The sequence below is a fragment of the Pipistrellus hanaki genome, assembly GCF_964339955.1.
Source record: "Pipistrellus hanaki genome assembly, chromosome: 9".
Classification (NCBI taxonomy): Eukaryota; Metazoa; Chordata; class Mammalia; order Chiroptera; family Vespertilionidae; genus Pipistrellus; species Pipistrellus hanaki.
This window is the reverse complement of record NC_140511.1, coordinates 77,500,144-77,520,321: the sequence shown is the minus strand read 5'-3', so window position 1 is coordinate 77,520,321 and position 20,178 is coordinate 77,500,144. Positions and strand designations below refer to the sequence as shown.

The window sequence follows — 20,178 nt, the reverse complement described above, 5'->3', positions numbered from 1 at the left end:
GATTTATTCAGAGCAGGGATGAGCTGGTTCTCTTGATAGGACTCCTCCACAAGATGGGTATGTGTGTGCTTCTTTATTTCCTAATTCTAAACTCTCCTTTTCCTTTTACGTACGGAATTCTGGGAGTTGTTACGATGCCAGAGCAAGACATGTAGCCAACTTTGGCGGGAGGGGTGTGGGGGGGTTACTGCAAGGTCTTACCACCTCGCTCTGGCCTATTTATAGAGTGTTGCTTCCTGGGTCCCCAAGGCCAGCCTCAGCAACTGCCTTAGTGTCAGGGCCCACTCTAGTGCTTCCTGCCTTTTTAGGTTTGAGAGGCCAAGGTTAGCTAGGCCGCCCAGTAGGAGAAGCATCTGTCAACTGATGGTGGTTGGTGCCAATTCAACAACGGGAATTTCCAAACTCGGCTGTGAGGAGACCTGGGGCCAGGCCTCTCTCCAGTTAGGTAGCTCTGTGTTCAGGCAGTCTTCAGATTGATCTGTTCTCGGACAAATGAGGACTCCGATCCTTTCAGTTTGCGTGACCCAAAGGCACTGTCATTGGGGAACTCCTTGACCAGAGCTGGTTCAGGTGGCAGGACTGCAGCGGGCAGTTCTGTGCAGGCTTCTCCCTGAAGCGCAGTTCGTGTGAGAGGCTCCTGCTAGCCTCTGCTTTTTTTAATTAAAATTTTTTTTACTTAAAAAAAAAAAGATATATATATATATATATATATATATATATCTTTTTTTATATATATATTAATTGATTTTAGAGAGGAAGAGAGAGAGAAATATCAATGATGAGAATCATTAATCAGCTGCCTCCTGCAAGTCTCCCACTAGGGATTGAGCCTGCAACCCCAGCATGTGCCTTGACAATAATTGAACTTGGGACCCTTCAGTTCGTAGGCTGATGCTCTATCCACTGAGCCAAACCAGTTAGGGCTACTTTAAAATATATTTTTATTGATTTCAATGAAAGGGAGAGGGAAAGATAGAAACATCAATAATGAGAGAAAATCATTGATCGGCTGCTAGGAAGAAACAAGAGTCCTGAGGTTGGGAGTCCAGGGACAGCGGCCGGTTTCGTGGAGCTGCTGGCCCTCCGCTTTGTTCTCCAGGGAAACCCGGGGCTGAGGATACAGCCCCGAGCTTCTCTACTGCCCCTGGTAGCGGAGCACAGTCTGCTGGGGCCACCAGCTAGGCAATGGCAGCTGTCACCCCGTGTAGGCTTTGTGCCCGTTTTATGAATATTCACGACCTTCGGGCCAATCAGCATCGGCACAGCTCAGCACACCAATCGGCTTACGGCATGCAGATGAGACTGGTGGGTGGGCGGCTCTTCCTAAAGCCCAGAAAGCTTTAACCCCCGCTGGAAACGGAACCCTGAGTCGAAGGGACCTGGTTTCCTAGGGGAGTATGCCTACACGGGTTAACCACCTTACGTCACTTCCTATTGGGCTGGCGGAAGTCGCTTTCCAGCTCATTGCGATTTGGAAGCGGCAGCTCCGCCGGTGGCGGAAGTGGTTGCATTTGGTCGGTACCGGGTAGTCGCGATGGCGGCGGTGGATTCTGATGTCGAGTCGCTGCCGCGTGGGGCTTTCCGCTGCCGCCTCTGCCACGTCACTACAGCCAACCGTAAGCGGTGGCTAGTGAGGAGGGGTGGTTGTGGGCTTTCGTCTTCGGAAAAGTTAGGGTTACAGGTCATAGTTTTAGCCAATCTTGTCGATACGTAGAGTCAGTCACCCACCTGCGTCTTCACTTCGTCCATCCCAAGGAATTAGAGCGGGGAAAGCCCCCCACCTCCAGCCTCCTTCCCACTGTCCGAAATCTCCCATTTAGCCCTCTTTAACCGCCATCTGCTGGACGTCCGCTGTGTGCGTTCCGCTGGGCTCCGCGGTGGGAGAGCGGACTCGGAAAAGCAGGAGGAGCACACCGTCTAGAGATGGAGACCATCTCCGTGCTCTATAGATATCTGTGGGGAGCTGCGGGGCCGCAGAGAAGGTAGGAATGGAGTCAGGGAAGCCCTCCAGAGGCGAAGAAGGCTGAAGTAGCATGACCGGAAGGTGGGTTTCTGAAAGTTGACAAGGTCCTTGTATGACAGCACAGGGCGCTCAGTGAAACCTCAGGTTTGACCTGTGAAGTCAGAATCATGATATTCCCTGAGCAGGATCTCCCTTTTTCTTCTTCTTCTTCTTTGTGAATGACACTGCTGCTGTGTCCCACTAGGGCCAGCCAGAAACCCAGTCTTCCCTGGCCCCTTACATACACTGGTGACATCAAACAGCTGACTCAAGATGTAATAAACATAATGGCAGCTAAACTTTCTCTTCATGCGGCATGTACCAGACTCCCTGCCGGGGGCTATGTGAACAATTCCTGTTTGTAATGTGCTGTGATTACTTCGATTTTATACCTGAGGAAATTGATGCACAAGAGAGTTGCCCAAGATCTCGGCTTCATTGAGCTGTGATTTGAACTTGGACAGTGTGGCTTCATATCTTGCACTTGTAATTTTAATACCATACTCAAAGATGACCCCGGGGAAATAGTCTAGGGCAGTGGTCGGCAAACTCATTAGTAAACAGAGCCAAATGTCAACAGTACAAAGATTGAAATTTCTTTTGAGAGTCAAATTTTTTAAACTTAAACTTCTTCTAATGCCGCTTCTTCAAAATAGACTCGTCCAGGCAGTGGTATTTTGTGCAAGAGCCACACTCAAGGGGCCAAAGAGCCGCATGTGGCTCATGAGCTGCAGTTTGCCGACCATGGATCTAGGGTCTTATATATTTAGTTCTTCTATATATTATTTGAATAAGTTACCCATTTGTTTTGTTTTTTTACAATTTGCATATGTTGCTCTTCCTAGCACAGATGGTTTAAGAAATACAGTACTTATAGTCAATTCTTGAAATGGAACCACTTGAAATGCAGTGTGTAAAGACGGACAAAAGAGGAAGACAGAGGAAGCCAGGAGTTTGTTTATTCCAAGCTCACACTTCCTGTGGCTGGGAGGGTGGGGAGGATTAGGTCTGCAGGTAACAGGCACACTGCAGAGCGAATTTGGATGTTTTGTTTCACGTTGGTCTGTCTCGGCAGGACCCAGCCTGGACGCCCACTTGGGAGGCCGGAAGCACCGGCATCTGGTGGAACTCCGAGCCGCCCGAAAGGCCCAGGGGCTTCGGAGTGTGTTTGTCAGCGGCTTCCCCCGCGATGTGGATTCTGCTCAGCTTTCTGAGTACTTCCAGGCCTTTGGACCCGTGGCCAGTGTCGTCATGGACAAGGACAAGGTAGAATGCATGTGTCTGAGGGTAGATAATGAGTCCGGTGATCCACACACCGAAATAAGTGAGAGGAACCAGGCGTCGGTTTTGGCTAGTTCCTAACTCGGCTTGTCCGTGGACGAGTTCAGCTTTGTGAATACCACCCAGCCTGGATTTTCTCTGTTCACCGGGGTTAGTCACTGGGGTACCTGTTGGTTGTTTACTTACTCAGTCAATCTTTTATTTGCCAATTGTTAACTGCTAACTTCGTACTAGGCACTGCTTAGAGCTACATTTTTTTTTAAAAAATGGTTCTTTATGACACATGTCCCCAGTTTCCCCCATCCCCTTGCCCAGTGAATATCGTTGAACTCAACCGCATGATAGCAACACTTCTCTGGTATTGCTGGTGTTCTTAGATGGTGCGTTAGTCAGAGGTAGTTATGTTGACATCTAGCAGAGTGTTGATTGTGTGGATTCTTCATCTGAGTTAAAGACTAATTACAGCAGGGAAGTGAGGGGATGGGTCCAAGTGAAATCACGTCACTGGGAAAAGTAAAGCGAGACTTCCATAGGCTGACTGGGGTGAGCGGAACGTGTGGGGATCCAATTTGGAGAGAATTGTTTGTCCGGATGTTTCCCGTTCATAGTGCTCCGGCTCACGCTCCCGGGCCCACTGTCAGCCCACGTGTTTGGTTCTCGGCTGCAGACCCGTCAGCCCTGCCCCTGTTGTGGTTTTCCAGGGAGTGTTTGCCATCGTGGAGATGGGGGACGTAGGTGCCCGGGAGGCTGTTCTGTCCCAGCCCCGGCACAGCCTGGGGGCACAGCGCCTGCGCGTCCGGCCACGGGAACAGAAAGAGTTCCAGAAACCGGCCTCCAAATCTCCCCAAGGAGCGGCCCCCGACAGCCACCAGCTGGCCGCAGCCCTAGCCGAGGCCCCCGACGTGGGGGCACAGATGGTAAAGCTCGTGGGGTTGAGGGAGTTGTCCCAGGCCGAGCGGCAGCTTCGGAGCCTCGTGGTGGCGCTGATCCAAGAGGTCTTCACGGAGTTCTTCCCAGGTGAGCCCCCTCCTCCTGCCCGAGCCACCTGTGCCTCCTCCCCGCCGGCTCCCTCAGAGCTCCCTCCGCTAGCCGTAGGACGTGGCTGCTCTCCCATCTTCATGCCCTGTTATGTGCTTCCACTCTTTATCCCCCAATGTCTCCTGACCTTATTCTCTGCTCGGCACCCAGGCTGTGTGGTCCATCCTTTTGGCTCTTCCATAAACAGCTTTGACGTCCATGACTGTGATCTTGACCTCTTCCTGGATCTGGGTGACTTGGAAGAGCCCCAGGTGAGTGACCAGGGGGTAGTCAGTGGGAATGGCTGTGTGACTGGGCAAGTGGGTCACCTCTCAGGCCTTCGTTTCTCATCTGTTAAGGGAATCATAGGATCTGTCTGGAAGGTATTGTAATTTGAGAAATGGGAATGGGAATGTGGATTGATATGCAAATGAACTGACATGAAAAACCCCAGATTTCAAATTGACATGTATAATACTGTATTTTGGGGGAGAGAAAAAGACCAAAAACATGTATATATCATATATCATATAATAAGGTCATTTTGGGGTTATGTTTTATTTTTTAAAAATATATTTTATTGATTTTTCAGAGAAGAGAGAGGGATAGTTAGAAACATCGATGAGAGAGAGAGACATCGACCAGCTGTCTCCTGCACACTCTCTACAGGGATGTGCCCACAACCAAGGTACATGCCCTTAACCGGAATCGAACCTGGGACCCTTCAGTCCGCAGGCTGACACTCTATCCACTGAGCCAAACCGGTTTAGGCTTTTTGGCCTTTTTTGACAGTGACATTCCTGTAGTATGTAGGCCATGTTTTATGTCATTGGAAGGTTATTTTTAGTGGAAAGAAGAGTATTGTGAAGATGAAATGAGTTGTAGGCATAAAGTCCTTGGAGTAGGGCCTGGCACACAGCAAGCAGTAAGTCAGCGTATGTTCTGGGGATGGCTGTTCCTTGGTGAGGGGACAGCAGGAGAGCGACTCACTCAGCTCGTTCCCATCCACAGCCAGCCCCCAAGGCTCCAGAGTCTCCGTCCTTGGACTCGGCCCTCGCATCCCCACTGGATCCTCAGGCCCTGGCCTGCACCCCAGCCTCCCCTCCGGACTCCCAGCCTCCAGCTTCTCCCCAGGGCTCGGAAGCCCTGGACTTTGAAACCCCTTCCTCCTCCTTGGCACCCCGGACTCCGGACTCGGCTTTGGCCTCCGAGACCCTGGCCTCTCCCCAGTCCCTGCCTCCAGCCTCACCGCTGCAGGAGGACCCGGGAGAAGGGGAGCCGGGGAAGGCTCTGGAACCGGCAGAGGGCCCGCCAGGGGAGAAGACCGAGCAGGGAGCCATGCTGGAGCTGGTGGGGTCCATTCTTCGGGGCTGTGTTCCCGGGGTGTACCGAGTCCAGACTGTGCCCTCTGCCCGGCGCCCCGTGGTCAAGTTCTGCCACCGGCCCTCAGGCCTCCACGGGGACATCTCCCTCAGTAACCGGTACCTGTTCCGGGGTGACGGAGCAGGGAGCCTGGTGTGGGGAGCTCCTGACCTGCTGACCCTCCAGGCTGTCCTTCTGGTTCCCTTCTTCCTGCCTCCCTCCTGTCTGGCCGCCCTTTCCATGTGCATGGAGTGTGGGTTTGGGAATGCCGTTTCTAAGGGATTTAGACAGTTTCATGGTTGGACCGGTTTGGGAAATGCTATGCTAAACGCAAATAGGTTTCTCCTTTCCCCCACCTCCTCTTTCTCTCTTCCTCCTCCCCTTTTCTTCCTTTCCTCCCTCCCTCCCGTCTTCCTTTCTCTGCACACGGAAGGTTCTGAGCAGTCTTACGTGATCTGCTCCGGGAGGTCTGACACGGGCACATGGGGCGGGTAGCACGCGGCGTTGTTGGCAAAGCCTCTCACAAGGCCAGTGTGTCGGCAGACACTTGGAACCCTCTCCCGGCCTTGCTCCTGGCTCCCCTTACCAAGTCCGGACTGAGAGCAGGGAGGCACCCTCAGAGGTGCCTGCGCCCTGACCTCCACCTCCTGTCCCAGGCTGGCCCTGCACAACTCCCGCTTCCTGAGCCTCTGCTCCGAGCTGGACGAGCGGGTGCGGCCGCTGGTGTACACCCTCCGCTGCTGGGCTCAGGGTCGGGGGCTGTCAGGTGAGAGGCGGCCGGCCCCGGGGCTGAGTTGGTGTTGGGGCCAAGGAGGGAGCTGAGGAAGCCCGCCCAGCAGGGTGCCGGAAGCACCTCTAACCTCATGAATTATCATTTCCCAGGGAGTGGCCCCCTTCTCAATAACTACGCCCTGACCTTGCTCGTCATCTATTTCCTTCAGACCAGGGACCCTCCGGTGCTGCCCACTGTGTCCCAGCTCACCCAGAAAGCAGGTACGCAGCCGGCCGCCCCCCTCCGTCTCGCCAGCAGCATCTCACCCGCTGGGGTTGAGAGCTCTGTTATCACCCCTCTCTCCATCACCCACACTTCCAGCTTCAGGCTGACCCTCCCCTTCTCTCTCTCCCAGGTGAGGGCGAGCAGGTGGCGGTGGATGGTTGGGACTGTAGTTTCCCCAGAGATGCCTCGAGACTGGAGCCCAGCACCAATAAGGAGCCCCTGAGTGAGTTTGGGGACTAATAGATGTTAATGGCAACAGTAGGTAACATAGACCCACAGTTCCTGTGGGCTGGTGTGGCTCTCACAGCGGCCTGGCGTCAGCTAGTGTTGCTGCTGCTCTCCGATGAAGAAATGGGGGGGAGGGGGTGCGGGCAGGGAAGCAGCATCTGGGGAAGGACGGGCGTTGCTAGGGGCACGGAGCACGAGCTTGGCCTCTTGCTTGCAAGGCTCCGAGGGGAAAAAGGAAGTCCTGCTAAATAAGTGAATGGCTCTGGTCAGGGCCTGTCTCCGTCCTGGCCTCCGAGTAACTCCTTTCCCTGGTCTTCCCCTCCAGGTTCCCTGCTGGCCCAGTTCTTCTCCTGCGTGTCTTGCTGGGATCTTCGTGGCTCACTGCTGTCCCTTCGGGAGGGGCGGGCGCTGCCCGTGGCAGGGGGCCCGCCCTCTGCCCTCTGGGAGGGCCTGCGTCTCGGCCCCATGAACCTCCAGGACCCCTTTGACCTGAGCCACAATGTGGCAGCCAACGTCACCAGCAGGGTGGCCGGGCGGCTCCAGAACTGCTGCCGGGCCGCAGCCAGTTACTGCCGAAGCCTCCAGTACCAGCACCGCTCTTCCCGGGGCCGCGACTGGGGGCTGCTGCCCCTCCTGCAGCCCAGCTCCCCGAGCGCCCTGCTGTCTGCCACCCCCATCCCCCTGCCCCCTGCTCCCTTCCCCCAGCTCACTGCCGCCCTGGCCCAGGTGTTAGGGGAAGCTTTGGGGTGCCAGCTAGAACAGGGAACCAAGAGACCGCGGTCAGAGGGAGGTGGGACTGGGGATTCTCCCCCGGAAGGGTCACGCAAGAGACTGAGACTAGACCGACAGAGAAAAGGCTCCGAGCAGGGGGAGCCGGAGCGGGAGCAGGAGCGGGAGCAGCAGGGGTGTGCAGGGGGCCGGAGCGAAGAGGGGGTGGAAGAGATGGTTATAGAGGTGGGAGAAGGTGCGCAGGACTGGGTCCTGCGGAGCCCGGAGCAGCCGGGGGCGCCTTCCCAGCCGCCTGCACAGCCGCCGGGCCCTGGAGGAGAGGAGCAGGGCCCCGCAGGGCCTCCGGCGGCCCAAGAAGGGTCCCCGGTTGAGACAAGGAAGGGGGCGTCGCCCTCTTCGGTGAGCTGGCGCTGTGCCGTGTGGCACCGGGTGTGGCAAGGGCGGCGGCGGGCGCGAAGGTGCCTGCGGCAGCAAACCAAGGAGGGCGCCGGGGGCAGGGCGGGCACGGGGGTGGAGTGGCTGGCCACCGAGGCGCGGGTGACCCAGCAGCTGAGAGCACTGGGCGGTGCCGAGCAGAAGCCAGAGGCTGAGCCGCTGCTGGCCTTCGTGGTGTCTGCCTCCCAGGCTGACCAGGCTCTCACCGTGACCCCGCTCCAGGACTCCCAGGGCCTGTTCCCCGAGCTCCACCATTTCTTACAGGTCTTCCTCCCTCAGGCCCTTCGCCATCTCCTCAGAGGGCAATAAAGCTGCTAGTTTAATACTCGCTCGTTTGCTCTGATTTCCTCCTGGTAACGGTCCTTCCACTCCGCAGCCTAAACGCAGCGTCCTCAGAGGCTTCCCTGGCCGCCCTTCCAGCATTGACCGCACTTGGAGGGACTGCTAGGACCCTTTGGTGCCAGGAGCCCCCTCAGCTCTGGGTGCTGGGGGGCGTGGGGTGGGTACTGCACAGCAGCAACCGGCCTGCCTCCCTTTACCCGCAGGTCTTCACACCTGGGCATGGTAACGGCTGCCCTCCTCGGGGACAGGTGGGCGGGGTGGGCTCTCCCTGGGCCCCTCCTGCAGGAACAACACCTCCAGCTGCAAGGCGGTCGAGCGGGAGAAAACGAATTTAACAAGTTTCAGACGTGTGCTGGGATTAGACGTTTATCCTAAACAAACAAAAAAAAGGCAGCAAACCGCGCCCCGCCACGTGTGGCTGGAGGTTGAGCTTCGTCTGAGCAGCGGGAGGAGGCGGTCCCAGGCCCGGGTAGCGGGCCGGTCCCCAGTGGGAGCGTGCAGCAGGCAGCAACGGAGGGTTTCTTCTCTTCCACGATGTTTCCCTTCCTCTCTGAAGTGAAAATAATTTTAAAACCACACACCAGAGCGGTTAACGGAATCTGGTACGTCGCCACCCCCAGGCGGAGTTGCCGCCCCCGCCACGCCAGCACGCTGGGGTTTGGCGGAGCCTCCCATCAGGGCCCTGGGCCTCTGACACCGCGGCCGGCGGGGGCCCGCAGCTCCCGCGCGCTCACGGGGCCGGGAGCTGGGCCACGCAGCCGCCAGGGCAGCGGGCAGCCGGCCGGTCCTCCTCCGCGCCTTCTCCGGCCACCTCGGACTCCGATTGGCCAGACCTGAGGGCGGGCCCGCCAGGCAGCTCACTGCGCAGGCGCGAGCTCCTCCGCGCAGCCCGCAGGCCCCGCCCCTTTTTTCAATTTCGCGGCAGAACTGTCGTGCGTGTGCCTTCTATGCCGTCCTCGCTTTCCGGCCGCTGTTTCCCCGCTGCTCCTCGCTACCCCCACCCCTGGACGGCTTACTTTGCGGCAGCGCTGAGAGCCCCACCCCCTTTCTCTGCGGAATCACCATGGCGGCTGGGGTAAGTTTGCCGGCTCGGGCCGCCCGGGTCACCCTATCCGGCGCCATCCTCTGCCCGATGGCGGCCCGCTGGCGTCAGAGGAGTCCTGGAGCCGAGTGGGGAGCCGGCCCGGGGCCCAGAGGCCGTCCTGTTGGGGAGCAGGGCCTCCTGGCCCCGGGAAGGAACTGATGCTGAGGCTGTGGGAGGCCATAGAGTTGGGATGGCCTGGGTCAGAGGAGAAAGAGATGCCGGGTCCCGGCCGTCTGGGGCCGGAGGGAGGGGTCAGGTTTATCGCCTCCCTGAGACGTGGGGTCCGGGCAGGTTGACGGGACTTTCGGGGCCGTTCTGTGGGGCGATCGCAGGGGCAGGCTGAAGGGAGGGTCTCTGTGGGCATGAGCTTAGCCGCCGCGGTCAGGGCTCGTCCAGCGGGGAGGTGTGGGCGCGGGAAGGCTCCGACGTGGGTCCGACCAGGGGGGACCTCGCCGCCCAGGGTCCGGGAAGGAGAGGGGGCACCGCCAGGCAACTCGCCGCGGGCGGGACGGCACCGGAGCGGCGGCGTGCTGGCCGGGGGAGGGGGGCTTCGGGAAGGGAGGCCGGGCTGATTTCGCGGGAGAAGACCCATCCGGCCTCTGCTGGCTGCTCGGGTGGGACTGGGCCGGGGGTGTGCCCTCGGCCGAGAGGCGGGCGGCCCCGCGGTGGAGTGGGCAGGCTGGCGGCATCAATGAATGAAACCCGGGCTCTGCGGGGCGCGCGGTGCGGGTCCGCCCGCAGACGGAGCCCCAGGGAGCCTGAAGCTGTGGGTTTCGTGCTCCGGAGGCCGTCCTGAGGGAAGGTCAGAGCTGTCAGCGAGCTTTATTTAGCAGTCGGTGTGTCTGTCCCCGGTCGGACTCCGATTACACAAGACGGAGAGCCGCCGCGCTTGGGTTACCAGCCCGAGGGGAGCGGGAGCGGGAGCGGGGCGGACGGCGACTCCACGGGGAGTCACCCCGGCGGTGGCGTTTGGGGCTGGGGCCCTGGTCCTCGCGCTGACACCCTGCCCCCTCTTCCCCGCGCAGACCCTGTACACGTACCCTGAAAACTGGAGGGCCTTCAAGGCCCTCATCGCCGCGCAGTACAGCGGGGCCCAGGTCCGCGTCCTCTCCGCACCACCCCACTTCCACTTTGGCCAGACCAACCGCACCCCGGAATTTCTCCGCAAGTTTCCGGCGGGCAAGGTGAGTGGGGACCTGGAAAAGGGTCTTTGATCCTGAGAACCCAAGTGGCTGTAAGATTGTATCACTTTGGAGATAGCCTCCATCTTTTAAAGACATTTCACCCCCACCCCATATTTTATTTTATTTTATTTATTTATTTTTTTTTAATATATTTTATTGATTTTGTACAGAGAAAGGGAGAGAGATAAGAGTTAGAAACATCGATGGGAGAGAGTCATCGATCAGCTGCCTCTTGCACACCCCCTACTGGGGATATGCCCGCAACCAAGGTACATGCCCTTGACCGGAATCGAACCCGGGACCCTTCAGTCCCCAAGCCGACGCTCTATCCACTGAGCCAAACTGGTCTCGGCAGCCACCCCATATTTTAGTGAATTTTAAAAAAGGTTTATTTTTGAGCTCTGCTGATGTACCTCAGGGGTTGAGGGTGGACCTGTGAACCTGGAGATCACAGTTCGATTCCCGCTCAGAGCACAGGCCCAGGTTGTGGGCTCCATCCCCAGTAGTGGGTGTACATTGATTCTCTCACATATGTGTTTCTTCCTCTCCCTCTCCGAAATCAGTGGAAAATATATTTTTTTAAAATCCTTTCGTTTTGAGATAATTTCAGATTCCTGTGTAGTGAAAAGTAATAGTCGGTTGTAATTGAAAATTTAAAGATGATTAAGTAATAAAGAGCTATTCAGTGACATTGAACAGTTCACAGCTCACTTTGGAAGACAGAATGACTTTTGGCTGTTCTCAGCGAAAATGTGTCAGTTATGGGCAGGATTCTTTCCCCCCGGGTGTCAGGGCCGAGGAGCCGTCCTTGGAGCAGAGGCCGTGTGTGTGTGTGTGTGTGTGTGTGTGTGTGTGTGTGTGTGTGTGTAGCGCTGTTACAGACGTGGATAGAAGACGTGGCCTCACCTTTCGCTTATTGATTGAGGGATTTTCTTCAAAGAGCTGATGGTAGCTAAGTATTTTGGGTTTCCTTATGTGAGTTCAGGCTGTAAGGGATGCCAAGGTATTAAAATATTTTTGGCTTTTGAGTTTTAGATAGTGTCAGGAGTTTGGTTAGAGGGGTTGTGGGCCCTGTACAAACACTTTCCTCAAGAACAACTTAGTTCCTGGGATTGGCTAGTAAGAAATGACTGTTTCACTTAATTTTTTCTTCCTAAATCCTCGTCCGAGGATATTTTTTCCATTGATTTCCAGAGAGAACGGAGATGAGGGAGGAAGGGGAAAGAGAAACATCGACGTGAGCAAGACACGTGGATTGGTTGCTTCTCATATGCACCCCCCACTGGCTGGGGCTGGGGATCCTGCATCTGGGAATTGAACCTGAGACCCTTCGTTCGGAGGGCCGATGCTCTAACCCAGTGGTTTTCAACCTTCCTAATGCTCCGACCCTTTAATACATTCCTCATGTTGTGGTGACTGACCCCCAACCACAAAATTATTTTCGTTGCTACTTCATAACTGTAATTTTGCTACTGTTAATGAATCGTAATGTAAATATTTGTGTTGAGAACCGCTAGCAGGGTCACCTAAGACCATCGGAAAACAGGTATTTTATGGCTGGGGGTCACCACAACATGAGGAACTGTATTAAAGGGTCGTGGCACTAGAAAGGTTGAGAACCACTGCTCTAACCACTGAGCACACAGCCAGTGTTTCGCTTACCTTCTGACTCTTTGTCTGCAGGTACCAGCATTTGAAGGTGATGATGGATTCTGTGTGTTCGAGAGCAATGCCATTGCCTACTACGGTAACTACAGTTGGATGGGGGTGGGGGGGTCTGGGGTGAGGGGTGTAGGAGAGGATGAGGGTGAGCCGGAGTGGAGAAGGAGAGGGCTTTGCGGGGACTGGTGTTGGCGTGACCCCAGGTCCTGACTTTGCGCCTTGCCTCTGCAGTGAGCAATGAGGACCTGCGGGGAAGCAGCCCGGAAGCAGCAGCCCAGGTGGTGCAGTGGGTGAGCTTTGCTGACAGCGACATAGTGCCCCCCGCCAGCACCTGGGTGTTCCCCACCTTGGGCATCATGCACTACAACAAGCAGGTGAGCCTGGGGCTTGGAAGAAGCCAGAGGGGGTGGAGTCGGCTCTGGTGTCAGCAGTGAGAAACAGAGGTGGGGGGTGGGGGGTGGAGTGGGGTGGGGGGGCATGCCCAGAGTGTGTAACCAGGCCCCAATCTGTGGCTGTGAGTTCGGAGCCCTGGGCATTGGGGTGGGAGACCCGTGGAGGCGGTCAGAAGGGGTTTGTTCTGCAGGAAGGTTGTACCAAATGGTAGGGGAGTGGTTCGACCCGGTGACTTCTGAGGTTCCTCCTAGCGCGCAAAGACAGGACGGTGGGCAGTGAGGGGGCGGGGGCCCGCCTGCGCCATGAAGAAATGTAACTGGCGCTCCGGTGGGACACATCTGGGAGGATCCTAGACCCCGGCCCCGCTGGGGGCGGTGGGATGAGTAAGTGAAGTGGCCTCTCAGTTCAGTGATGGCGGGATTGATAGTCACTGATAGGTTTGGTCAATGAATCCACAGGCCACAGAGACCGCGAAGGAGGACGTGAGGCGGATCCTAGGGCTGCTGGACGCTCACTTGAAGACCAGGACCTTTCTGGTGGGCGAGCGGGTGACGCTGGCCGACATCACCGTGGTCTGCACCCTGCTGTGGCTCTACAAGCAGGTCTGTGTGAGGAATCCGCTCTCAGGGCTCAGGGCGGCTGGTTAGAACCCAAGTGACAGTCTTCGGGGTGCTGGTTCCTGATTTGAGGACTTGGGTGGGAGGGGCTCTGAGGGAGCCTGGGGGTTGCGGGGCGGGAACCGGACCGACTTCCTTGCGGGAAGCGTGGGGTGTTCTGCTGCCCTTAGTGTCTGCGTGGGGCTAAGATGATTCTTGTGAAGCCGCTGTGCTTCGTTGTGAAGGCAGGTGGAAGCAGAGCCGGTCAGTGCTGGCCTGCTCTGGCGAGTTGTAGGGAGACGGGGTGTGGGAACCCTGGTCCTTTTCTTCCTCTGTGAACTGTAAACCCCGCTGAGGTTATTGGGGGAAAGGAGATGACACTGCTGGTTCCTAAACAGCAGCCCTCGGACTGCTGCTGGTCCACAGTAGAAATGTGATTAGTGTGAGGAAAAAGCGCCTACTTCGTGCTGGACCCATGCCCAGGCCTTACAGGGATCGGCGTGGTGTGGGCTGTTGTGGGGTCAGGGTGGGTAGGATCTGAACCCGAGTACTGCATCACCTCACCACGGAGCTGGCCCTGCGCCTGCCTCCCCGCTGATCCTGGCAAACTGAAAAAGGGCAACGAGCCTGCCAGTGTTCTAATGGCTGAGCATTGACCTCGCACCAGGAGGTCAGGGTTCAATTCTCCGTCAGGGCACATACCTGGATTGAGGAGTGGGGGGGTGTGCAGGAGGCAGCTGATCAGTGATTCTCATCATTGATGTTTCTATCTCTCTCTTCCGTTCTTTCAAATACAAAAAAACCCCATTTTTTTAAAAATGGTAAATTAGTTTTTCATGAAGCTGTTTAATTGAAAGGTCTGTCCATTATCCTAAAATAATATTTTTGCTGTTGCATATTTCCTACTTATTTATTTGACAAAATGAGTAGTAATTGATAGCCCTCTGTTGATCCCAACCTTAAAAAAAATTATACATTAGCCGAGACCGGTTTGGCTCAATGGATAGAGTGTCGGGTTGGGGACTGAAGGGTCCCGGGTTCGATTCCGGTCAAGGGCATGTACCTTGGTTGCGGGCATATCCCCAGTAGGGGGTGTGAAAGAGGCAGCTGATTGATGACTCTCTGTCATCGATGTTTCTAGCTCTCTGTCTCTCTCCCTTCCTCTCTGTACAAAATCAATAAAATATATTTAAAAAAAAAATTATACGTTAACATTTGGGCTTTAGAGGGTTGGGAACTCGGTGTGAAATGTCTTGGCAAAAGGAGTGAGGCCCATGCCAATGCTGTCCCTGCCAAACAGATTCTTCGTGAATGGGCGGGACCGTCCATTGGGTTGGGCTGGACCGGCTTAAAGAGATGAGGGTGGGAGGGGTCGCCCTCCAGGGTAAGCTGGTGGCTAGGCAGCCGCTGTCTGGGGGTGCGGGGACGGAGGAACTCGGTGAAGGAAGAAGCCTCTGGCTGGAACCCTCGGGGCGGCCCCGCTGACTGTTCCATCCTCTTGTCCGGTCCGGCAGGTCCTGGAGCCGTCTTTCCGCCAGGCCTTCCCCAACACCAACCGCTGGTTCCTCACCTGCATCAACCAGCCGCAGTTCCGCGCGGTGCTGGGGGAGGTGAAGCTCTGTGAGAAGATGGCCCAGTTCGACGGTGAGTCTGAGGAGGTGGCAGCGGGCGCCCCGCTGGGCGGGTTTGCTGTCCCGGCCCCTGGGCTTCCTGTCCGGCGGTGGGGCCTCACCAGTGCTGGCCCCTGTCCCGGCAACCTTGTCCTCCTCCCGCACTCACGGGCACCTGTGATGAGGGCCCCGAGCAGGGACGCGGTGGCTGGAGGCCGTGGGGCTGAGCCCAGCTCCCGCCCGCCGGTCTCCGCCGCCCGCTGCCGCCTGCTTTGGAGACAGCGGAAAGCAGCCGAACACTGACTTTTCTCCCTTCCTCTGTGCCAGCTAAGAAGTTTGCGGAGAGCCAGCCTAAGAAGGACGCCCCTCGGAAGGAGAAGGGACCTCGGGAGGAGAAGCCGAAGCCCCAGGCCGAGCGGAAGGAAGAGAAAAAGGCGGCCGCGCCCGCGCCCGAGGAGGAGATGGACGAGTGTGAGCAGGCGCTGGCGGCGGAGCCCAAGGCCAAGGACCCCTTTGCTCACCTGCCCAAGAGGTGAGGCTGTGGGGACAGGTGCCTGGGACCTAAGAGGCCCCTTCTACTGTGTGTCCTTACACGGCTTGGGCCCAGGATTGGAGGTCATTCAGACAGAATTAAAGGCGTGTTTTACTTGGCAAATAAGGCAGCTCTGAGCTTAAGAGTTGGGTGAGCTTTGAAAGGAGAAAGGACATTCTAGATGCATCAGTGTTGAGGGTTCAGAGTTCCCTTTCTGCAAGGAAGCAGGCAGGCAGGCGGAGTTGGAGTGGAGTCACTTGTCTTGGGGGTGCTCGTCTGAGACCCTCGGAGCTCAGTGAGTGCGGGCTGCTGGGATGCCTCGGCCTGTGGCGTGCTCACTGGGGTGACCATCGCTGCCTGGGGCCTCTCTGGCTCATTGTTTCCCAAACGGGGCTGGGAGGGGAGGTTTCAGCCCCTCAGGAAGAAGGAAGCAGATGGGATGCTTGTTTATTTCCTCTTTTCAGTAAATGTGGGGGTTCTTGGAGGAAAGAATATGGTAAAGGGAGGTTTTTGCTGTAAAAACGTGGGGCACCCAGTGCCCTCCCAGTTCTCCGTGTTTGAAAATTCCAGGGTGGAGAGACGGAGAGGCAGCAGCTCCATCTCACATCCGGGTTTGTTACGGGGATGGCCGCGGGGCAGGTGCTAGGGGCTGTGTAGGAGGCAGGGTGGGTGGGGTACAGGGTCACCGCCCAGGTAAGGAGAAAATGCCTTGCATGCCTCCTGCGGGCTGGGACCAGCAGGCCTTGGGCGTAGAGGTGGGGTGGGTTGCAGTCTGGGCTGGCCCGAATCCAGCTGGTCTGCCCGGAGGGTCCTGTGGTCATGCCATTGAGGTCTCTCCGCTGTCATCACGTCTTCGCTCGAGTGCTAGACTCGCAAGCGATAGGGGCGTGTCTTTCTCGCCCACGCCCACCCTGCCGTCCTCTCAGTCGTGGGTCTGGGTCAGCGCGGTTTGACTCCCCGTCTCGCGTGGCTTTGATGTGGGGCAGACGGAGGGGTGAAGGGGTGTGCTCTGCTGGGCACAGCAGCTGCGCCGGTGGGAGGTCAGCGGCTGAGGGTCCTCGGGGCCGGGGCTCCGAGCACAGCTGCTCTCGGCGGTTACCCCCCTGGGCTGACTTCCTGTGAACCCGGCACCGGGCAGCCAGGGGCGAGCAGGACTCTTTCCCATTTGACTGCCACGTTCTCTCCCAATAGGTTCAGTGGCTATGCTTGTGGGATAGATCAGCATTGCCATGATCTGAAGGGGGAGGATTTGTGTGTGTCCTCCTTCTATATGAAATGGCTAAACAGAGAAAAAAGTGAGCAGGATTTGTGGTGTGTAAATGAGCTGTGGTGATAACTAACCCAAATGACATAGGCTGTTGGAATACAGACACTTAATTATTAGCTGGAGATCGTCACCTGTTGACTCTGGGCAGAAAGTAAACCAGGCAGTGAGCTTGAAGTCTTTAATCAGCTGCGTTCATAACGTCTTGGGAGTGTTTGTAATGCCTGTTTGTTGGCTGCCAAGATGATGATTATTAATTTAGAGAGGAAGGGAGAGAGAGAAGCCTCAATGATGAGAGAAAATCATTGATTGGCTGCCTCCTGCACAACTGGGCATTGCCCTGCCTGGGAATCCAGCTGTGACCTCCTGGCTCATAGCTCCAGGGCTCAACCACTGAGCCATGGCGGCTGGACTCTCCAGGACTCTTAGCGTCACAGGTAATGCCTTCATAGACGAAGACCATCATTTGTCCAGTCACTTCTGGTCTGTTTAGGGCTTCCAGCTAGCTTTTTCAGGAGCTGTTGAGAGCTGGGGTGGGTGGGAGGGATTATGGTCATGGATAATGAACATGGCTCAGGAGGGTGTGAAACATCCTGTCCCATCTTGTGGGTGGTGGGCGGGGAAAGGCTCCTGATGTTCGGGAGGGAACTGGGACCTGGGGTTCAAGGATAGTTCTCTGCTTTGCTCCAGTGCAGCTGGGCAGGGCACTCACTTAACCAGGTCTGTGAAGGGAGGGAAGGTCTAACACTGGGTCTTGCTGTAAGGCAGGGGTCTTCAAACTACGGCCCGCGGGCCACATGCGGCCTGCAGAGGAGTCTGATCCGGCCCGCCAGGTTTTTTGGGCAGTGAGCGCAGCCGAGGTGTTACAGTAGGAATTAGTAGTTCATATAGTCCGGCCCTCCAGCTCTCTGAGGGACCGTGATCTGGCCCCCACTTTAAAAAGTTTGAGGGTCCCTGCTGTAAGGAGTGAAATAGGTGGCATTATTAATACCAATGAGTCATTGAACCAACTTAAACGGTCACTGAGGGGCTTCCTAGGTTCCTGGCCCATTTATGCAGTGGGAGGTTATTTAGCCATTAAAACGTCTGCAAAGAATTCAGTAGCATGTCGTAGTATTCAGTGAACAATTTGTAAAGGCACAAAACTAGCTGCATCGTCTTTGAAAAATTGTGGAATTTTTCACAAAACGGAAGAAATACTAGTTGTCTTGTTTGCTGGCTCTGTGGGTGGTTTTCTTCGGCGCCTGTGCTCTGGGATTGGAAAAGAAAGAACAGTGGGGGGCGGGGCTGGAATTCCTGGCTCCGTGTGCCCGATGCTTCGCAGATAACCTGCACGGGAGGGTTCAGCAGCACCTGGCTGGTTTCTGGGCAGTGACTCAGGGCGGGGCGGGGCCCTGCTTCACCTCGCTGGCATTAGAGTGTGTCACCCAGAGCCTGAGTGATGGGGGAAGACACTGAGTCACCGGCTCCATGTGACTCATTGAAAAGAGCCCTGGGAGGGGGCCCAGGGAGAATGTCCTCCTGGCCTCCACCAGGGGGCAGCAGCTCGCCGTGCCTCTCCTGGGCGCGGCTCCCTGGGGTCCCACCCTCCGCGTGCTGAGCATACCCGGACTGGGCTGGGGTGGGGAGCGCGGGGAGATGTCCTTGGCTTCTTAGGGGCCTCCCGTTGCCGCCTCGAAGGGCCCAGTCCACACTGACCCCGATGTTTTCCTCCGCGCAGCACCTTTGTGCTGGATGAATTCAAGCGCAAGTACTCCAACGAGGACACACTGTCGGTGGCCCTGCCGTACTTCTGGGAGCACTTCGATAAGGACGGCTGGTCCCTGTGGTACTCCGAGTACCGCTTCCCCGAGGAGCTCACCCAGACCTTCATGAGCTGCAACCTCATCACGGGTGAGAGGGCCGGTCTGGGATGAGGGGATGGGGGGGCAAGGTCATGTGATCGCAGAGGCCAAATGTTCTCCTCGCTCCTCAGGAATGTTCCAGCGGTTGGACAAGCTGAGGAAGAACGCCTTTGCCAGTGTCATCCTCTTTGGAACCAACAACAGCAGCTCCATTTCCGGGGTCTGGGTCTTCCGAGGCCAGGAGCTTGCCTTCCCGGTGAGGACGGGCAGGGGCGGAGCGTGTGTAGCGGGAAGGACGCGGCACACCTTGATCCCGGCTGATAGGCGTGGAGGGGCCTCCGGAGCAGCCCTGGGAACGGGCCCCAGAGGAGCTAGCATGTCCCAGCGGCCATGGGGCCTGATGGCGTGTCTGAGCCGGGAGGGACAGGTGTGAGGCCGTGTGGGGAACCTGACCGCATGCTTCTTACCTGGCTTCCCCGCAGCTGAGTCCGGACTGGCAGGTGGACTACGAGTCGTACACGTGGCGGAAGCTGGACCCTGGCAGCGCGGAGACCCAGACGCTGGTGCGAGAGTACTTTTGCTGGGAGGGGGCCTTCCAGCACGTGGGCAAAGCCTTCAATCAGGGCAAGATCTTCAAGTGAACATCTGCCGCCGCCCGGCTGCCTGCCCCGTCCTCCAGGGAGCTGGGGTCATTAAAGGAAACTGAACATCAGCCTGTCTGCTGTGCCTGCTCTGGGGCGGCCTCTGGAGGGAGTGCGGCCAGGAGAAGCCTCCGGAGCCGGCCTGGCCTCGCTCTGGCTCTCCTCCCCTGCCTCCTGTGGTGGCCGTCTTCCAGCTGGTGGCTGGGTGGGCGGGACATGGGGCTTTGGGGCCACCTGGCTCTTGGGGACCACATTCCCCCGCAGGGTGAAATGAGCATGCCCACAAGGCGGAGGGAGCACAGGTGCCCAGTGAGCGAGGCGCTGGGTGCGGGGCCAACAGCGGTGTCTGAACACGGATGTGCAGCCGCCCTGACCTGCTGTGGGTCACCGGGCGGCCCTGCTTTCTAACGAGGGGTCAGAGGCTTAACAACTTGTCTACAGTGACCTTTTTCAAGAATATATTTTTATTGCTGTCAGAGGGAGGGAGAGAGATACAGCATCAGTGTGAGAGAATCACTGGTTGGCTGCCTCCTGCACGCCCCACACGGGACAGCCTGCACCCTGGGCTTGTGCCCTCACCAGGAATCAAACCGTGACTTCCTGTTTCATAGGTTGATGCTGTGGTAACATTACTTAAGTGGTAGAGGCAGGATTTTTTTAAACCCCTTTGGTGTCACTAAAGCCTGCAAACACCCTGTTGCAACATAATCGTCATCCAGTAATCCTGCGCAAATCAGTGGTTGGTTTTTTTCTCTTCTGAGCTCAACTCCTTTAAAAAATTAATATTCATATTTTTCAACATTTTTTTTTAAATCCTCAATGAGGGTATTTTTCTTTTTTAAATATATTTTATTCATTTTTTTACAGAGAGGAAGGGAGAGAGATAGAGAGCTAGAAACGTCGATGAGAGAGAAACATCGACCAGCTGCCTCTTGCACACCCCCTATTGGGGATGTGCCCGCAACCAACGTACAT

At 56.8% G+C, this 20,178-nt stretch overlaps 2 protein-coding genes across 3 annotated transcripts; both read left to right on the top strand.

The window, feature by feature from the left end:
• Positions 1–1,197: 1,197 nt before the first annotated feature.
• Positions 1,198–8,379, top strand: TUT1 (terminal uridylyl transferase 1, U6 snRNA-specific). Of its 2 annotated transcripts, none has more exons than XM_084895810.1 (9): positions 1,198–1,616; positions 3,078–3,268; positions 3,985–4,300; positions 4,472–4,572; positions 5,312–5,781; positions 6,319–6,428; positions 6,545–6,655; positions 6,790–6,882; positions 7,213–8,379. In XM_084895810.1, the coding sequence occupies exons 1-9, from the start codon at positions 1,535–1,537 to the stop codon at positions 8,358–8,360; spliced, it is 2,622 nt and encodes an 873-aa protein (XP_084751936.1). In that variant the 5' UTR covers positions 1,198–1,534; the 3' UTR covers positions 8,361–8,379. The 2 variants fall into 2 exon arrangements, with proteins under 2 accessions (XP_084751936.1, XP_084751937.1); XM_084895811.1 differs by lacking the exon at positions 1,198–1,616 and adding an exon at positions 1,633–2,044.
• Positions 8,380–9,309: 930 nt separating this feature from the next.
• EEF1G (eukaryotic translation elongation factor 1 gamma) lies at positions 9,310–19,274 on the top strand. Its single transcript, XM_084895902.1, has 10 exons — positions 9,310–9,468; positions 10,503–10,661; positions 12,345–12,408; positions 12,555–12,697; positions 13,175–13,318; positions 14,827–14,956; positions 15,250–15,454; positions 18,439–18,611; positions 18,694–18,818; positions 19,045–19,274. Exons 1-10 carry the CDS (start codon positions 9,457–9,459, stop codon positions 19,201–19,203), a joined length of 1,314 nt encoding a protein of 437 aa, XP_084752028.1. The 5' UTR covers positions 9,310–9,456; the 3' UTR covers positions 19,204–19,274.
• The last annotated feature ends 904 nt before the right edge of the window (positions 19,275–20,178 follow it).